Source organism: Crinia signifera, chromosome 3 (genome assembly GCF_055691185.1).
Source record: "Crinia signifera chromosome 3, ASM5569118v1, whole genome shotgun sequence".
Lineage (NCBI taxonomy): Eukaryota > Metazoa > Chordata > Amphibia > Anura > Myobatrachidae > Crinia > Crinia signifera.
The window spans coordinates 51,436,628-51,457,989 of record NC_139219.1 but is presented as its reverse complement, the minus strand read 5'-3'; the positions used below and the strand labels follow the sequence as shown (position 1 = coordinate 51,457,989).

Genomic DNA, 21,362 nt, shown 5'->3' with positions numbered 1-21,362 from the left:
TTCTTGGTATTAGAAGGATGTGACAATAAATTTAATGGGGAAGGCAACTTACAAAGCTGGGGGCAGAGCGCAGGTATAGGGCAAAAACCTATTTTTCGTCTTCATCCGCGTTTGTAAATAAAAGTTATTTTATTTGAAATAACTTGCGCTTACTCATTACCTTCATTTTATTGTGGCATTGTTGTGTTGGTAGCTCTGACAAAGTTGGAAAACCATGTTTATAACCTCTCTCCGTTTTATAATGTTATGTGCTTTGTATACTTATTTTGTTACCAAATATGGGGCGAAATGTAAAGGGTGTGATGTTCAAAATTGCATCAAATTGCACATGTCACAGTTGCAAATTAAAAAAAAAATCGCAAATATAATAAGGTGTGATTTTTTAGACCAAGTCAGAATTCGCATGCGATTTCTGGCAATTTTTGGTAATGGAAATGTGTGATTTTTTAAGACATGGTTTTAGTAATGAGAATATATAATTTTTTACACATAGTAGTATGCGAATATGTGTTAAGAATTTTTTTTTAAATGGTGTGGGGTCCCTACTCCCGGGCAAAACCAGCCCCGGGCTCATTAATCCGGTCCTGCTGGATCCCCAAATACGGGGCAAAATGTGTGCGATTCCCCCTTATTTAAGAAACCAGCACAGCGCTCTTGGACCGGTCCTGGTTCCAGAAATCTGGGGGACCAAAAACATAAGGTTCCCCCTTATTTTGAAACCAGCACTGGGCTCCAACAGCCAGCGGCGTCATGCCACAGCCAGGGGACACTTTTTATACAAAGTCCCTTAGGCCGAAACATGATGAGCAGCAGCCCTGGATGGGGTACCTGGGGGAGTAAAGACCCCCCAATAAAGGGGTTCCCCCCAGGCTTCACCTGTCTACGGGGGCCGGGCTGATAATTAAAGTATGAAAATTAGAATAATAAAATATTGCTTTTAACATGAGAACTACAAGTCCCAGAAGGCCTCCCCCACATGCTTGGACTTGGCGAACCACAAGTCCCAGAATGCAGGGGGCCCCCCTTAGACTTGTGGTTAACCTGTAAAAAGAATGTTACAAGAAATACACAGACACGTAGAATAGTGCAGCTTTATTATCACCCATTTTACACCACACTTTCACACATACATACCAATTCCTGGGTACCACAACGCTGCTCTGCTCTCCTGTCCACAGCTTTTCCTGCAATGATGTCTGTGCTGAGCGAGTCCATGACACTCTGAGTGGAGACCCCATGTACCCTTGGATCTCCATCACGGGTACCTTTGCTCAGCGCTAATTGGCTGATTTGCTGTTGTGTGTTTTATTTTAAAAAATATATATTTCTTTTATTTTTCATGTTATTTCAGTACTTTTTCACATTAACTTTTAGAAGATTTGATTCAGAACATTTTTAAACAATTGTTGGGGTTGCCTGGATGTGTCCACAAAAATAAAAAAATGGTGGAGATAGGGAAGAGTATACCGCTTTTGGACGGAATTATTGATTGCGTATTCTATGTTCCAACTTCAAGGTGTTTGAGGGTCGAATAGCAGTAGTCCGACTGAGCTGAAATTTTGCACACCCCATTTTTTTGTTGATCGGAACAGGATTAGGAGGTGGGAGCAGCAAAATTGTAAATTCCGAAAAATTCCCATTTGCTAAGGGTCTGCACCCGGTCTGCAGTGCACGAGCCATTGAGGCCGTACGCAGGCTGATTGACAGGAAGCAGTCTTTTGTGGGAGGCAAGCCCGAAAACACAGAGGGCGCCCAGTGTTTGGGAGGTAAGGATGCTGATGCCATCAGCGGTCCTGATCTCCCCACAGCAGTCGCAGTGCCAAGGCAGTCTCGGTTTACGCTGTGCCACACATGGGGGTTGGGAATTAATTTGATGGTCGGTTATTCCAAATGAATTTCCCCCTCTTCGCACGTCTGAGATTGCAGCAGTGCATTGGTGAGGGTTTTCACTCTGGTGGGTAAGCAGACCCAATGAGAGGTCATCAGAGAGACTCATTGCAAAGAAACTCCTTTGTGGCACCAATGACAGAATCGGAAGAATCCGGGAGATTTAAAGTACAGTGCCAGGCAGCAGATGTATAACTGATGTGAGAGGGTTGGTAACAATAGCAGTAGTGATTGCGGGATCTGGTGCTATTATAAAAAATGTGTCACTCTGCGAGCAATTTGTATACTTAGTATAATATAAGTGTCATTCCCATGATGTTGGTAGCTCTGAATCGGCTCATATATCAGCTATTACAAAGAATTATTAGGAACTTGAAATAAGAACTGAAATTAAATTCCTGACACATGATTGTTTGATTTTATAATTTTTAACATTAAATGCAGGTAGATACTTGCAATGACAATTATACTGCAAAGCTTCACTATCCAGATATTTTAATTTGAGAAATGCAATTGGATCAATTATCCTGCATGTTGGGAATAGCAGCACTGTCGGCCAAGGCACTGATGTATGAGACCATGTGTACCGTCCTACTGCTTGATGGCTCTGCTTTATGCCTTCCTCTCACACCCTGTGACATTGACCGACCCATATACCATTTTGAATACTACAGAACATTATTACAAAATATGAGACCCACAAAGTGTAATTAAAGCTTAAAAATGGGAAAAATAACCTCATTCAATTCTCATTGCTACTCTATTCCAGTCTCACAAATGCACTCTATAAGCTTCACACATTTGCCATCACCCCATTTTTTTATATTTTAAACTTTTACCTCACACACAAGCACACACACACACATGATGCTAACTTGGATTTGTATGTGGGTGTATGGAGAGCGAAAACCTATTCAAGCACTGGGAGAACATACAAACTCCACATAAATACAGCATTTTTCAGGAATTGCAATGTTCTTCATGAATCTACTGAGTGTTAATATAAAATATGCTACATTTGTAAAAATATTAATGTAATGGTACATTTTATTAATATATGTGGCTCATGAAATGTCTACATTAGTCGTCAGAATGGCTATCATTCCATAGGCTAATGACAATATGCACAACTATCAACTAAATCATTTGGGATGCTGTTAAGCTGGCCATACACTAGGGTGATTTACATGCGATTTGGGCTCATTTCATGCGATTTCGGCGATCAAGCGCATAAAAAGCGTCCAAATTGCCTTTATCTGACAGCAGGTCTGATGCGATGAACGGTCCCTTGCGCATCACACAGTTGACTGCAAGGCTCACCGGCGGCACAAGCGGTCTATTGGATCGCATCCGAACCCAGTAGGCTTTGCTGGGATCGCATGTGATATATTATACGCGAAAGGACCGCATATGATATATTGCTCGGAGAAGTCAACCTAGTGTATGAGGGCCTTTAATAGGTTGACAATTACTATGTACACAGCGAGTATATTGAAATGACAATGGCAGTGCTGGGATCCAATTAGGTGTAATGCTACTTAGAACAATTTAAATGTGCTGGTGTTCTAGCACTCTCACATTTGCGACTCCACGCATCTGTTAAGATACAGTAAAAGAAAATGTCTTCTATACATTAGAGTGAAAATCATGCTTTCCTTACACTAGCTGTGAAAGCATTATATACAATTTTCCCATGATAAGAGCATTGCTATAACTCAGTGATGGCTAACATTGACATGCCAGCTGTTGTTAAACTACACATCCCAGCATGCTCTGCTACAGTTTTGCTATTTGGCCATGCTAAAAATGATGTAGGACATGCTGAGATGTCTAGTTCAACGACAGCTGGAGTGTCAAGGTTAGCCATCACTGCTATAACTGATTTAGTTCTGAGTCTTTGACTGAAAATCATTTTGTTCTAGATTCACTTCAATTAATTCTGACTCATAATTTATTTTCATTTTACTGTAAAAATAATTTATTATGTTAGGAACAGCCATGGGGACTAGGTATAGTACAGGTTGTGCTATGCTTGAAGACAACCAAATTTGTGCTGGCGACTTTAGGGTGGATCTAGTCTTCTATGGCCGGTATACAGATTACCTATTTTTTAATTGGGGTGGAAGCGAAGCATGTGCATTTTTCTTATGCACCCTCAATTTCAACACATCTAACCTCAAATTTACTCAATCTTTTCACCTCGTCAGTATTTACATTATAAGAATGCTTAATATAGAAGGTGGAAAGATATAATGTACCCAAGGGATAACTAATGAGTTTGAAACACAATTGCACTTATACCTTAGAAAAACAAGTTAAGGCTAAGAATTTTCTGGAAAGGCTTATGCAGAAGTGTTATGGATATAAGACCAAAACAAAATAATCACAATGCTATACAGAATAATCTGAATAATTGGAATTTCCAATTATAAGAATGCTTTATCACAGATTACAATTTTATTTTCTCAAAATTACTCCACCCACTTGTGATCCATTGGATAGCATGGTGTGTACCCTCCTGTGAATGGGCCACAGCGTGCAGCATCTAATCACAGATCGCAATGCGGACACTTGTGTGCCTCAATCGTGTATAGGATGAGAGTGACAGGTTTATTGCAACCCATAAGGAAATCTACCCTAGGCCCGCCTTATCAATCCTAGGCCTATTTACTTGGTATTGATCAGAGTAATTTGTGTAGTTTCTGTTATCATTATGATTTAAAAAGAGTAAACACAGTTGTTTGACAATAAATGGCTTCATCCAACCACTAACCATGAGTGACAGAAAAGTTTGTGACTTATCTTTCATATTCTCTGACAAATGGCCAGAAAATCACAAATTCTGCTAGGGTATATAAACTTATGAGCACAACTGTATATATAAAACAGATAGCTCAGCACTCTCCATAGTAAACCCACTCATCTTACTATACAAACAATAGGGATCTGGTTCATTAGTTGACCAATGCATTTGCAGCCCCTTTCTTCTAGAAAGAGTGAGGTTTCAATTGTTTTAACATGAATTCCAGTTTACCAGTCTTTGTATCATATACAATTATGTATTATTTATTTTAAACAAAGTAGCAGTTCAATGATCAAATGCAGATATTTTAACAAATAAGAAGCAGAATGTCCCAATGAATAGTACGTAACACACAAGTGTCACCTAAAAATGCAATAAAAAGTAGGCCGCCGCTAATATCTCCATTTTAAGTTATTTCATCATAATTATTTTCTTCCGGTTCTGAAATCTGGTGTCACAGTGCCTTTCCTGTGACATCTCCACTTAAGTAATGTTGTAATAAAGGAGTTTTTTTATTAAGTGAGATGCAAATGTAAGATAAGAGATAATCATATGTGAGAAGGCAGCTGCTAATTAGAATATCAGCTGATAACCAGCTGACTCACGAATGACTGAATATTTGATGTGTTTGCCTGTCAAAGGAGGACACAAAGGTAACGCTGGCATCTAGAACAGCACTTTACAGTAAGGAATACACAATACTTTTCCTTTATGACACATACACCACAGTAATGTTAGTGATGCGTTTTCCTCATGTTCAGAGAATGAGTTGTTATATGGTTTGACTGTTCAAATAAAATGAATACAATCTAAAGAATGCTAGAGGACAGTGCCACCCAGTGCCACAAATATCATACAGATGCAGAATGCTTGTTTGCCATGGTCAAAGAACAAATTTAGTAGAATTTTATCCAAGTAAATTAGTGGAGAGCGAAACTGAGACTAAACGTGCCTGGAACGGTGCAAAAATAAAAGGCTGCACTATTTACTTGATGCAGGATATATGTGTGCTTATCATTTATATGTGTGTGTGTTATGCTTTTAGGATTTAAAAATGTTTGCTTTTCCGAGCATAGTGGTGCACTCAAAATATCTGGTCAGTTTCCGTCAAACAGTGTTTCTTATGCCGCGTGAATTTGAATTTCAGACTTGTAAAATGAAATGTTTGTGTGTGTATGTTTGTATGTATGTATGTATGTATGTATGTAGTGAAATACTACCCTTATTGTGCACTATATTGGGAGCTTCACCTCTAATATACCCCCTTGTTAATGGAGGTGAAAGGAATAGAAATGGAAGAGTGCGCAGATAGTGCACATAAGTTATTGCACTTAAACCTTGACAAAGGGGTGAATGATACCCCGAAACGTTGGTTTGCTTGGTACTTGTTTCCTATCTGGGCGCCCAGTACGTTAATTGCGTTCCTATGTATTCTCCGTACTGAAATCGGATCCCATCGCATCGGATGTCACATATGCACACACACGATATTGAACGATGCGATGCGATCCGATCCGATTTTGTTCCCGCTTCTATGGTTGGCCCATAGAATGGCCCATCTGATTACTACAGTGTTTATTTACCCTTGAAAGCCCTCCCCTTGTCACATCTGCACAGAAACACTGAAAATAAAGTGTTTTCATATGTACATGCTAATCCTGCCCCCTTCAGTTTCTGCACAGTTACACATTACATCATCATTATCAGTGTCATGACAGCTGCCCCAAGCCGGCCCCCTGTCACATCTAATCTTTGTGGGTTTGTTGGTGATAAGAGAGGTTGATATTGTGAGAGCTGCTGATTTTTGAGAGATAATTGACGATTTTTGGAATTTGGACTGAGTTTCATTCCCCAGACTTCCTTTGCTGATTCCAGTATCCATCTGAATTATATTGGTGAGTTATCTTGGTGAATTATATGTGTAATAATAGTGGTTAAAATATATTACAGATAAAGTAGTGATGGTGGATTTTTCATTTTATTTTATTAGTGCTTTGGACTGAGTTTCATTCCCCACACTTCCTTTGCTGATTCCAGTATCCATCTGAATTATATTGGTGAGTTATATTGGTGAATTATATGGGTCTTAATAGTGGTTAAAATATATTACAGATAAAGTAGTGATGGTGGATTTTTCATTTTATTTTAATAGTGCTTGCATATATTACAGATAAAGTAGTGATGGTGGATTTTTCATTTTATTTTATTAGTGCTTGCTTCAGAGATGGCATCTGCCCCTAATTTGTTCTCACTGCCTAAATCGGAGGAGGATGCGATTACGTTTTTCCAACGCAATAGTCTGATCCCTTCCGTCATGACATGTGAAAATGGGCATAACATGAAGATGTCAGTGAAAGAGATGAAGTGGCGCTGCCACGTTAAAGTGTGCCGCAAAAAAGTGAGTGTCCGGGCCACCTGCTGTTTCCCAGGAAGCCGCATGCCACTTGTCATTATGGCAAGATTTATTTATTCCTGGACCAAGGAGCTCACTTCAATCCAATATTGTGCGGAAGAACTTACTATGTCCAAGAAGACTGCTGTACTGTATAACCGCACTATGCGAGAGGCCTGCACTTGTGACCTCCTGTCGCAGCCACAGCGCAGAATTGGTGGTCCAGGAAGGATCGTGGAAGTCGATGAATCCTTATTTGTGAAGCGAAAATATAATGTTGGCAGGATTCTCCCACAGCAGTGGGTTTTTGGGGGCATTTGCCGTGAGACAGGCCAGTGTTTCCTGTGTATGGTGGAGCGGAGGGATGCCGCCACATTGGTGGCCGCCATTATTGAAAATATTGAACCAGGGACTGAAATATACAGTGACTGCTGGAGGGGCTATACAACCCATGAACTCACACAAGCTGGTTACTTTCATGCCCAAGTTAACCATAGATTTAATTTTGTTGACCCAAATACAGGTGTGCATACACAAAACGTCGAACGCATGTGGGGTGCGTGCAAGTGGCGCAACAAACGCCACAGAGGAACAGCACGCCACATGCTCAAATCATATCTCCAGGAGTTCATTTGGAGACAGACATTAGCCAGGGATAATCCTCCTCCCTAAGGATGAATAAACCATTATTTGTTCTGTCTGCATTTAAAGTTATATCTTAATCACATAATATAAAAAAAAAAATGTTAAAGCAGGTAATCTTTACTGTCTCAGATGGATGATATCATTGATACGGTATGATATGCTTGATTACAATCTTTTCCTCCACCCCTTTCCACCCCCCCCTCCTTCCCACTGGCCTTCACTTCACAATGTGTGCTGAGTGCAGTTAAATAATTTGCCTCATCTTGCGCAGTCACGCTGCGCTTGCCACACTTCTGCAAAACATGTTTAGTGTGTGGGCTAAAGGGGGGGTTGAATATGGTGTTGGATTGTGGATGGGGGGTTTTGGTTGTGGTTGGGGGGAGCAGTGTAGGCTGGGGTATGGGGTGTGCTGGGGTATAGAGCACATTACAAAAGCAGTGTAATATTAAATTGAGTGTGGTCGCATCTTATGCCAAAATCTTATGGCTTAAGATGCGATGACACACGATTTCATATCGTTTCCCATAGGTTTCATATGTTAAGTCAGTCGTCTCAGTCAATACATATAGCTATGAAATCGCGTCGCGTCGCATCGTCTGTATAGAAGCGACGCGATTTCCCGCCCTCTTGTCAATCACATTGTACAGGCGCCAAAACGTACATGAAACCAGGAAATCACACAACACACTGCCCGACAGAATCGGTGGCTGGCTCCCTGGCTGACTGACAATAAAGTAAATACTTGAAAGTGTAATCCAGCACATAGCTGCACGTTTGGGGAGATATGGGGGTGGGGGGATGGGGGTGGGGGGATGGGGGTGGGGGAGGCATGCACAGGGTGGGGGGCATGTTTATGTGGCTGTGGGGAGAGGGGGTTGTGTTTGTTGGGGGCTGAGGTGCATGACTTAAGGCCAACATAGGCCAAGGTCTACATGGGTTTAGGTCAACAAGCATTAGGTTCCCAAGAGGGTTGCACTGTATATTGAGCCGACATGTGCCAACAGGCAGTATTTCATGCCCTACCATGCACTAGGACGTTATTGTAAAAGAAAATAGTGTGTGCAGTTCAACTTCAACTGTCTCCATGTTGACTGTGTCAACTTTTTCACAAAAACACAGTGAAAAACTCCTGTTGACCTAATGCCTGTTGACGTAAACCCATGTCAACCTTGGCCTATGTTGGCCTTAAGTCATGTCAACATTCAACCCTGTCGACCTTATGGTGTCGACTTAATAAATGTAGATCTAAGTCTGGTATAAGGACCACAAAAGTTGATTGCAATTTTTATTGGACTGATAATGTTAATTTCCCACCCCATTACCATCGACACCCCCACTATCCACGCGTACCCGAAGCGTGGCGAGCGCAGAGAGCCCCGCGAGGGGCGGCGGTACGCGTCCTCCGACCTTTTCATGCCCTACTATCCACGTCGGCGTGGAGTTGAGAATATAATAGTGTGGCGAGCGCAGCGAGCCACCGAGCCCGAAGCGTGGCGAGCGCAGCGAGCCCCGCGAGGGGACGCGGATACCTTCACAGTTAAGCGCGTCCCTTCGCGGGCTTCACAGGTGTCTGTGGCGACCTGGACACCTGTGAAGGCCGCGAAGGGACGCGTTTAACTGTGAAGGTATCCGCGTCCCCTCGCGGGGCTCGCTGCGCTCGCCACGCTTCGGGCTCGGTGGCTCGCTGCGCTCGCCACACTATTATATTCTCAACTCCACGCCGACGTGGATAGTAGGGCATGAAAAGGTCGGAGGACGCGTACCGCCACCCCTCGCGGGGCTCGCTGCGCTCGCCACGCTTCGGGTACGCGTGGATAGTGGGGGTGAATTTCTATCTCATTGAATTATGATTAATGATGTGTTTTTTATTTTTTGGGGGAATTGAAGTTGCTGTTATCGGAGATTTTCGACGATTTCAAAAAGAAAATCTAGATTTCGTGTTTGACCCCTAATAAGGTAAGTCTTCCTTAAATTGTGCTTCTAATAAATTTGTAAATGTAACCCAAATGCATTTTTTTCACAGTGTACCACCCCCACTATCCACGCGTACCCGAAGCGTGGCGAGCGCAGCGAGCCCCGCGAGGGGCGGCGGTACGCGTCCTCCGACCTTTTCATGCCCTACTATCCACGTCGGCGTGGAGTTGAGAATATAATAGTGTGGCGAGCGCAGCAAGCCACCGAGCCCGAAGCGTGGCGAGCGCAGCGAGCCCCGCGAGGGGACGCGGATACCTTCACAGTTAAGCGCGTCCCTTCGCGGGCTTCACAGGTGTCCGTGGCGACCTGGACACCTGTGAAGGCCGCGAAGGGACGCGTTTAACTGTGAAGGTATCCGCGTCCCCTCGCGGGGCTCGCTGCGCTCGCCACGCTTCGGGCTCGGTGGCTCGCTGCGCTCGCCACACTATTATATTCTCAACTCCACGCCGACGTGGATAGTAGGGCATGAAAAGGTCGGAGGACGCGTACCGCCGCCGCTCGCCACGCTTCGGGTACGCGTGGATAGTGGGGGTGAATTTCTATCTCATTGAATTATGATTAATGATGTGTTTTTTATTTTTTGGGGGAATTGAAGTTGCTGTTATCGGAGATTTTCGACGATTTCAAAAAGAAAATCTAGATTTTGTGTTTGACCCCTAATAAGGGAAGTCTTCCTTAAATTGTGCTTCTAATAAATTTGTAAATGTAACCCAAATGCATTTTTTTCACAGTGTACCACCCCCACTATCCACGCGTACCCGAAGCGTGGCGAGCGCAGCGAGCTCCGCGTGGGGCGGCGGTACGCGTCCTCCGACCTTTTCATGCCCTACTATCCACGTCGGCGTGGAGTTGAGAATATAATAGTGTGGCGAGCGCAGCGAGCCACCGAGCCCGAAGCGTGGCGAGCGCAGCGAGCCCCGTGAGGGGACGCGGATACCTTCACAGTTAAGCGCGTCCCTTCGCGGGCTTCACAGGTGTCCGTGGCGACCTGGACACCTGTGAAGGCCGCGAAGGGACGCGTTTAACTGTGAAGGTATCCGCGTCCCCTCGCTGCGCTCGCCACACTATTATATTCTCAACTCCACGCCGACGTGGATAGTAGGGCATGAAAAGGTCGGAGGACGCGTACCGCCGCCGCTCGCCACGCTTCGGGTACACGTGGATAGTGGGGTGGCGTTAACAATTGTGGGGGCCATTTCTGAGTTCACAGTGACTATTTAACAGTGCATTCCATGATTACATAAAGCAATGTTTTTGTTTTCTTTGCATTTTTTTAGACATGCCACGCACATACAGCAACAAATTCTGGTCTGGATTCCTTGCAATCTTCAAGGAGAACAGCTGCCTTTGGAATGTGGAAAATCCTAACTATCGGAACCAGGGAATGCGGAATCGGGCATACAATAAATTAGTGGATTATAGCAAACGTAAAAACAGTGCTGCAGACTGTAAATGGGTTCGGCGTAAGCTGACAAATATGAGGACTGTGCTAGTGAAGGAGCACAAAAAAGTTTTGGATTCACAGCGTTCAGAAGACGAGACTGTTCCCCGTTACAAGCCAACATTGTGGTATTACGAGGAAATGAAGTTTGTCGTGGAACAGACACCAGGGAGAACACCAGAGGAAAGTTGTAATGAGGATGCCTCTCACTGCAGTGATTCTGAGAGTGCAGAATTAGTAAGTGTTTCATATGCCATTTATTGTATGAGACCAACTGTAAATTTGTATTTTTATGTAATTATGTTTTTTTTTTTTTTTTCACTAGCAATTTTCCCCTGAGCCACAGGAAGAAGCTGGTGAATTAGCAGAAGCAGCGCCTCCTCCTCCGCGTGAGGCTTCTAGAAGAACTGCTGCTTCTTCAAGGAGGCGAAGGAGTAGAGAAAGCTCCCAGCCGACCAGCTCTCTTTCTAGTGGGCAACAGTGTGGCTGTATATATGCGGAGGAAGCACGGAAAAATCCTCCAGATTCTTTCCAACGTTTTGGAAATTACGTCATCGATGAGATGCGGAATATGGATCCACACCAGTTCCGCATTTTCAAGCGTCTACTGCATGTTGGTCTGATCCGCGCATCAGACAAGACTTTGATTGATGCGTGTGATATCGTACCACATGCTAGTACCCCAAGTCAATTGCCCCCACCACCCCAATACCCACATCCACATCCTATGTACTATGCGCCGGTTAATCCTCCGCCTCCCCCTTCTTTTTATGCGGCGGGACCCCATATCCCATCTACCTCTGCCACTGACTCCTCGACATTATCTGGGGTTGTGTATACATCTTTGGTGAGTACACAATCACCTTCCTCAGATGATGCGCGTTTCTCTTAAATTCTCCCCAATTTGGCATTTTAATATTTTTCCTAAATTATTATACAGCAATGCTGTTGTTGTTCTCCCTGTGTTTGTTCCATGGACATTATTTATTTCCTCTGTTGTACCACAATTTTGGCTTATTCGGGACACAGTCCCGAACTTCTGAACGTTGTGAATCCCTACTTTTTGTGCTCCTTCACGAAGCACTGTTCCTCATATTTGTTGATTACGCTGAACCCATGTGCAGTTTGCGGCACTGTTTGTATGTTTGTATGCCCGATTCCAAGTTCTCTGGTTCCGGCTGTCTCTTCCCAAAAGGCAGCTGTTCTCTTGTTATTTTGCAAGGAATCCAGGCCAGGGCCTGAAATGGTTCATTAAAAAAAAAATTAATATTCAAATAAAATCATTTGAATGAAATTAATGTGTCGTCTCATTATTTTATTATAATTGTATTGTAAAACCATTAATAAAATTGTTAATTTTATTAATGGGTACCAAAGTGTCTTCCCTACAAAATGTAGTCGGATCGTATCGGATCGTATCGGATCTGACGGCATCGTACAGCATTGTGTACCGCATGCGATGCGATCCGATTTAAAATGAAATCGGATCGGATCGTATCGTATGCCATCGTACATCATCGTAGACCGAATCCGATGCGATGCGATCCGATTTCATTACGGTGCCGTACGTAGAAAAGCTGGGCGCCCAGATAGGAAACAAGTACCGTTTGCTTTAATACACGCTGTTGAAAACCCTTGGAGTGCCGCTGTCTGTTCCTTCCTACGAGACTATATATATATACACACACACACAAGGGTGGATCAATAAAACCTGTGTTTGAAGACAGGTGGAGTTGCTAAGGAAAGTTGGTATTACTATCATGTACTACCATCTTTCAAACGCCATGACAAATTTCAGGTTTGTGTTTTCTTTTTCCATCATGACAATGCACCAGCTCCCTCACCTGGAATTATTGCGGCCAAATTGCGTGAATTGCGCTATGATTGTTTATTTATTTCCCGCGTGCCACGTTTTCAGGTTAGGGAACAGAAAGAAGTTGCAGGGAGCCAAGTCGGGCGAGTACGGTGGATGCGGCAATTGATAGCGCAATTAATGCAATCTGGCCACAACAATACTAGATGAGGGAGCTGGTGAACTGTCGTGGTGGAAAAAAAACTAACCCGTTCCTAAGCTAATAGGTGTCATCTTACACAAGGATCCACAATGAAATAACCTGCATTATGGTGTGTGGTATAATATGTAATGGGCATTACGATGTGTGGTATAATATGTAATGGGCATTACGTGTGGGGTATAAAATGCAATAGGCATTATAGGGTGTGGATTAATATCTATTGGGTATTATGGCATGCACAATCCTGGCGCAGTGTGTCCAAGGAGCACTAGCTGGCACAGTGTGTCATTTATATCACTTTTATTGATGGGGCCACCACAAGTTTGTTGTCCAGCGCCCCCACAGAAATTAATTTGTCCCTGAGCTTCGCAGCTTAACGAGTCAACTAGAATCACCCCCTCAGTGATATCCCCCCTACATATGTTAACATGCTCACTGTCCACAGCTAATAGCATTGATAAAGTGCAATATGAAATCATCACACTAATATTCTTAGATTTCTCTGTTTTTACAGTAACACTAAAAGTGTGGTGAGAGGGCACTATGATTCTCTGAGAAGGAATATCGAGTGTGGCAATACATTAAAAAAGACAGTCAGCCATGGTGGCTCGTAGTATAACTCACCTGTTGCCCGGAACCCTCTGTGTAGTGCCTGCCGAGGACCTTTCTAACTCCCAACCTTCTCCTTGGGGAATCAAAGACAGGTCAACGAATGCTTCATTCATATCCTCCAGTCTGTCTACTGGCACTAATGATTCTGTAAACAAAAATGAGGGGAAAATAAGTAAATCATATTAACAGTTATTAAAAAAAAATAGTCAAATAACACTCACTGGATTCTACTCACAAAGCATACAGTAGATCAGTGGTTCCCAACCCTGGTCCTCAAGTACCCCCAACAGTGCATGTTTTGCAGGCCTCCACACAGAATCACAAGTGCTATAATTAGCTCCACCTGTGGATCTTTTCAAATGTCAAAGAAAAGGGGAGGGTGAAACTGCGCTTTAACTAAAACATGCAACAGGTGTAGGTAAAAGTACAAATATTTATTATATAAAATAATTGAATATAAAACGTATAGTGGGATTACATATCCCATAAAAACATGAGTACCATATGCGTTATGTGTGAGATTATAGTCACCCACAATGTGCTGCACAGTCCTGAGTCCGTTCCTAGATTGCCTCTGTAGTATTGTCCCGGTTCACTTGATTTAGGAGAGTAGTGATCTCCACTCCAGGGAGCTCCTTGATGTTTGGTAGGAGCTCTACCTGGGATTTGATGATGGGGACCAGGGAGCACTAGATGTTGTTTGGTGCTCTACCCGGTTGTAGATGTTGTAGCCCCAAATTGTAGGTAGGCGATGGTGGGGACCAGGGAGCGCCAGATGTTGTTAGGTGCTCTACCTGGTAGGAGATGTAATGGCCCCAATTGCAAACTGTTGGGATGAAGTTCCGAGGCTGGTTCGGTCACAGGATGGAAGTGATGAATGCAGATAGGCTGTGGGTGTCCTAGGGTCTCATTCACCGACGCGTTTCGCTGTGTAAGCTTTATCAAGGTGATGCTTCTGGTATCATGGGGTAGTGCTTTTATACCCTCTCTATTAGAGATAATAATTACCACCTGTTGCATGTTAATTGTTAGGAGCTAATCTCATAAACATTTTCCACATCTGAAGTTATCATGAAGAATAGGAGACAAAACTATATCTATTGATAACCTTTTTGTGCAAAAACGAGTATTGTAAAGTACATAAAAACGAAATTTATTTATTTCTATACATCAGACCCGTTTCCGGATATCCGGATACCTCATTTCCGGGTCAGGTGAACCGCACATGCGTTCCACCGGTCCTGAGCGTTTTAGCTGCTATTACAGCCTGTTGTGCCCTTAACAAAGATGGCGCGAAGCGCACTTCCGGGTTCTGTACAGCGCAATGCGCTCCCTTCCGGGTTCATTTAACTTATGCTGCGTGTTACTCAGTAATCTGTCCTCCCTTTGCGGAGAACGAATGGAGGGGAACTTTATGTTCCTATCTAAAGAGTCTCCTTACTCGGGGAGCGCATGTGCAGTTGTACAAAATTACATTCAGGATACTTGTGGATTATTAGTACCCAGATCCACTCAGCATAGCGTACATACATAACATAGAATATATCATAGTATATATCAGTGATTAGCATAACAGTTATGAAAGGTATTGAATTTATATCAGAAATTAGGGTTTTTGTTAATTCACTATATTAGCTATCTGCATATTATTTGTATGTCCTAGGTGATATACAGAACATATACGACATTGCAGACAAAAATCAAATTAAATACAGAGGTAATAATCGTACATAATCAAGAATGAATATTTAAGAGATGGACTAAATCTATTTATGCCATTATAATATTTTGGTTCGCACTGTATATATGAACATATATAGTCAAATGGCATATGTTTCTGACATGTATGATTTTGTACAGTCATGATATATTTTGGACCTAGTATAATTTTGTATGGTCAGAATTATAACTATATACTCATACAGAAGAGATATTCTTTTTTCTCAGATCATAATCTTGGGATGATATGTATAAGGACATATACAGAGAAGTATGCAGAAAAATACTGAAAGATACTGAAAAAAGGGGGGGGGGGGGAGGGGGGAGGGACATGGCTAATGGGGAAATTTTTGTACACAGGAATCTGTTTAAGGATAGATGGGGTAAATTGACAGCTTCATAAATTGCAACACCAGCTACACCATCTATATGTTGAGCTGTGAGTGCAAACTCCTTTATGTAGGACGCACTACAAGAAAGATCAAGGTTCGGTTCCTAGAGCATAGGCGTAATATTATGAAACATGTACTAACACATAGTGTGTCCCGACACTTCCATGAGTACCATGCAGGGGACCCAAAAAGCTTAAGACTGGTGGGCCTAGAACATATTAGGAGGACCCTGAGAGGGGGAGATCGCTATAAAACATTATGCAGGCAAGAGGTATATTGGATGTACAAGATGGACTCCATATATCCAGGGGGACTGAACGAGGCCGTGGAGTTGAACACAGTAATCTAGACATCTTGTACAAACAATATACCCTGGTTAAATAGATAAAGAGTACATCTAAGGCCAAGATGTACATGATCCATATGGACCTCCCCCCCACCCTTACCCCCACCCCATCTATCCTTAAACAGATTCCTGTGTACAAAAATTTCCCCATTAGCCATGTCCCTCCCCCCTCCCCCCCCTTTTTTCAGTATCTTTCAGTATTTTTCTGCATACTTCTCTGTATATGTCCTTATACATATCATCCCAAGATTATGATCTGAGAAAAAAGAATATCTCTTCTGTATGAGTATATAGTTATAATTCTGACCATACAAAATTATACTAGGTCCAAAATATATCATGACTGTACAAAATCATACATGTCATAAACATATGCCATTTGACTATATATGTTCATATATACAGTGCGAACCAAAATATTATAATGGCATAAATAGATTTAGTCCATCTCTTAAATATTCATTCTTGATTATGTACGATTATTACCTCTGTATTTAATTTGATTTTTGTCTGCAATGTCGTATATGTCCTGTATATCACCTAGGACATACAAATAATATGCAGATAGCTAATATAGTGAATTAACAAAAACCCTAATTTCTGATATAAATTCAATACCTTTCATAACTGTTATGCTAATCACTGATATATACTATGATATATTCTATGTTATGTATGTACGCTATGCTGAGTGGATCTGGGTACTAATAATCCACAAGTATCCTGAATGTAATTTTGTACAACTGCACATGCGCTCCCCGAGTAAGGAGACTCTTTAGATAGGAACATAAAGTTCCCCTCCATTCGTTCTCCGCAAAGGGAGGACAGATTACTGAGTAACACGCAGCATAAGTTAAATGAACCCGGAAGGGAGCGCATTGCGCTGTACAGGACCCGGAAGTGCGCTTCGCGCCATCTTTGTTAAGGGCACAACAGGCTGTAATAGCAGCTAAAACGCTCAGGACCGGTGGAACGCATGTGCGGTTCACCTGACCTGGAAATGAGGTATCCGGATATCCGGAAACGGGTCTGATGTATAGAAATAAATACATTTCGTTTTTATGTACTTTACAATACTCGTTTTTGCACAAAAAGGTTATCAATAGATATAGTTTTGTCTCCTATTCTTCATGATAACTTCAGATGTGGAAAATGTTTATGAGATTAGCTCCTAACAATTAACATGCAACAGGTGGTAATTATTATTTCTAATAGAGAGGGTATAAAAGCACTACCCCATGATACCAGAAGCATCACCTTGATAAAGCTTACACAGCGAAACGCGTCGGTGAATGAGACCCTAGGACACCCACAGCCTATCTGCAGTCATCACTTCCATCCTGTGACCGAACCAGCCTCGGAACTTCATCCCAACAGTTTGCAATTGGGGCCATTACATCTCCTACCAGGTAGAGCACCTAACAACATCTGGCGCTCCCTGGTCCCCACCATCGCCTACCTACAATTTGGGGCTACAACATCTACAACCGGGTAGAGCACCAAACAACATCTAGTGCTCCCTGGTCCCCATCATCAAATCCCAGGTAGAGCTCCTACCAAACATCAAGGAGCTCCCTGGAGTGGAGATCACTAAATCAAGTGATCACTAAATCAAGCTAAATCAAGTGAACCGGGACAATACTACAGAGGCAATCTAGGAACGGACTCAGGACTGTGCAGCACATTGTGGGTGACTATAATCTCACACATAACGCATATGGTACTCATGTTTTTATGGGATATGTAATCCCGCTATACGTTTTATATTCAATTATTTTATATAATAAATATTTGTACTTTTACCTACACCTGTTGCATGTTTTAGTTAAAGCGCAGTTTCACCCTCCCCTTTTCTTTGCTATTTGTTGTTTGGGACTGACATCCCAATTTCGAAACTGCTGCTTCTGCGTTACAACTCCTCCAGGCGCACTCTAAGGCCACAGTAGTGACCGATTTTTCTTCCATTACAGATCTTTTCAAATGTGCCTGAATAATGAGTGCACCTGCTGGGTGACCTGGAAAACGTGCACTGTTGGGGGTACTTGAGGACCAGGGTTGGGAACCACTGCAGTAGATTAACAAAAAAGTAATTCAAATGAAAGTATCTCAACCAGTTCCTCAAGTAGAGTACTGTTTTTTTGAGCAGAGTCCAGTGAATAGTAAGCACTTTTAGACAGGTGTCTTATAAGATAGTTAAGAGAAGATGTACATGTGACAAACTTTTGGATGAAAAGACTAATACCACGTTCTCATTGCCACCCCTGCAAAAACCCGGGGTTTTTTTGCCGGGTTTTTAGCGGGGCACAGATCATCTCAGCTCACAGACCCCGTTAATACAGCACGTAAGACCTGTTAAATTCCCGTGTCTGCCCCGTTCACACTGCTTCCCTGGTCTGCCCTGCCAACAAGTGTGAGGAATCTAAGAGCAGCTTTTATCGACTGTTGAAAAAGCACCTTTGATTGGCTGATTAAAGAGCAGCTCTGATTGTCCATACGGGCACCACCACTCTTCCTCCAGTTGAGATCATGCACCCTGGAGTACTGCTTATGAAGTGCTTTAAGTTTGTTCACAACCTGTTGCTGGTTTTTATGGATGCCACGGGCAGACAGTATTTTTGATATGTTATAGTACACTTTCGAATCTTTGACAGTGCCAGTCACTTGCAGCTTTATTTCCTCCTCCCCTCTCACAACCAGCAGCTCCAGCACCTTCTCATCCCTCCAGTGAGCCATGTCTCCCTCTCTGCAGCATGAATGGATGTCACCTGATCTTATTCCCCAATCAGCTTGCTTATTCATGTCCTGTGTGAAAAACCCTGGTTGTCTAATACCCCGTTCTCACTGCCACAAAAACCCGGGTATTTCCCGGGGCAAGCTGAAAATTCCCGTGTCCTGTCTCAGTGTGAAAGGGTCTTTGTGAAATTCCCGGGTGTTATGCCCCTGGAATTACACCCGGGTTTTTTGCAGGGTTTTTCCTGGGTAATACACGGGTGTATGGCACAAAAACGAGCTCATTTGGGGATGTAATCATGTGATATGTGACATCATCTTTAGCCAGCCAATAAAAGCTGCTTTTAAACAGCCTATCACAGCAATTTGTACAAATTTCCCAACACCCAATCAAAGCTGCTATTACATTCCACACACTTGTTGGAAGGCAGACCATGGAAAGCAGTGTGAAAGGGGTAGACTTGGTAAATTCCCGGGTCTGAGGTGCAGTGTGAAGGGGGTCTGTTGAGCTGACAAGCTCTGTGCCCCTCCAAAAATCCGGCAAGAAAAACCCGGGATTTTGCAGGGGCGGCAATGAGAACGCAGCATAACACTGGCGGAGACCCGTAATTCCAGGAATAACCCTGCAAAAAACCTGTGTGTAATACTTGGGGCATTACACTTGGGAATTTCACTCACACCCGTTTACACTGAGACAGGACACGGAAAATTACTGCTTGCCCTGGCAAAAATCCAGGTTTTTGAGGCAGTGAGAACGGGGTATTATTGGAGTTACTAGATAGTGTCTGATACCCCTTTTACACCAAAACGCTGGGTCGCACCCGGCTTTTTTAGACCCAGGTTCAAGCCGGGTGCGACCCGGCGTTTAGTGCAATTTACACCGGGCGGACAGCCCGGCCCGCACCCGCCCCCCCCGTGCTTGGAGATGACAGGATGATGTCATCTCCAAGCGCCAATCACCGCCGCCGCCGGACCGGAACGCTGCTGGGGGCAGCCCAGCACTAAGGTAAGCTGCTGGGCTGCCCCCAGTCCCCGCGCGCACCCCACCCGCCATTGGACAGGAGGTGAATGGATGCCGCACACAGGCATCCGTTCACCTCCCTTCCCCGCCGCTGAGTATAGCAGACAGCAGCGCCGGCTGTCAGTGTCAGGCTGACAACCCGTCCAACCTGCGGACGCTGCGGTCCGCAGGTTGGACGTTCCCCATTCATGTAAATGGGAGCTGGGTCATCCGACCCGGCGTTCCCATTTACACCGCCCTCTACCCAGGTCCTAGCCGTGTTCTACCCAGGTCAGGACCTGGGTAGAAGTCCCGTGTAAAGGGACACGGCGTTAGGGATTTACACCGCCGAAGATCCAGGTCTGACCCGCCGCTGACCCGGATTTTTCGGCGGTGTAAAAGGGGTATGACTGAGCAACTCAATTGTTGCTCCAGACATTACTGTTACGTTGTTCCGTCATTTTGACGGGCTGGCAACTAGTTTAAAATAACAAGACTAGAATGCTGATTATTTACAGATTCCAGACTGTGTCCCTTGGCGGTAACAACAAGACACATTGGCAGCGCGTCTTAGATGCTTTCAGATAGAGAAACCATTAGGCTTGTGTCTTGTTATATGGGGGTGATTCAGAGATGTTCGCAGCTTATCGAGCAAAACAGAATCAGGGCCAACGTACATACATATTCAGGTGCAATACTAATGAATGAAAACCGGCTACACTGTAGGCTACAATTGTACAATTCCTCCCAGCCTTTTCAGGAAAACATAATAGTTAAATATTAATATGTAGCATTTGCAGCTGTAGTACATTTATCCTAATGGATAACCACAAAAGTTCTAAGGACATTCACTAACTTTGATACATATACCTCCAATATTCCAAATGGCTAAGAGAGGCACACTTTTTTGATACAGAAAGTTTCCAATCCTTTATAAAGACTTAGGGGGTGTTCGATCATATCTATTTAATGCGGCCATTTTGTTCTGCCAATGCAGTTTTGACTATGATAAAAAGTTATATCTGTATAGGCAGAAAATAGTCAAAAAGGGACGTGTTTTTGACAAAAAAGACGTGGATCAGCCAGTAATTCGCCAATCCATTTGTTTTCCAACCTTGACGGTTTTTTAGACGGTCAGTAAAATCGGCACCGATTGAATAACCCCCTTATCCTACGAATTCCAGATACAAATGATAATTAAACACGGCTGACTAAACATAAGAAATATTACAAAGTAATAAAATGCATGAGGTGTGCAATGAACTAGATTCTAGGTTACCCTTACAGATTTGAACAATAGAGCCAAATGATTGACATTTTGGAAGGCTAGAGGGGGATTTGGTCTTAAAAGAGTTTAGGGGCATGATTTCACTCTATGCATAGTGGTTTCTATTTCAAATTATTAT

General features: G+C 43.2%; 1 protein-coding gene across 3 annotated transcripts in view; it reads right to left on the bottom strand.

Annotated features, from left to right (window-relative positions):
* Positions 1–21,362, bottom strand: part of WDPCP (WD repeat containing planar cell polarity effector) — a 315,876-nt gene that overhangs the window by 56,470 nt on the left and 238,044 nt on the right. For all 3 annotated transcript variants that reach the window (XM_083175790.1, XM_083175792.1, XM_083175791.1), the window contains exon 15: positions 13,782–13,914. In XM_083175790.1, coding sequence (XP_083031916.1) covers positions 13,782–13,914 — 133 coding nt within the window. The remainder of the gene's footprint in view (positions 1–13,781; positions 13,915–21,362) is intronic.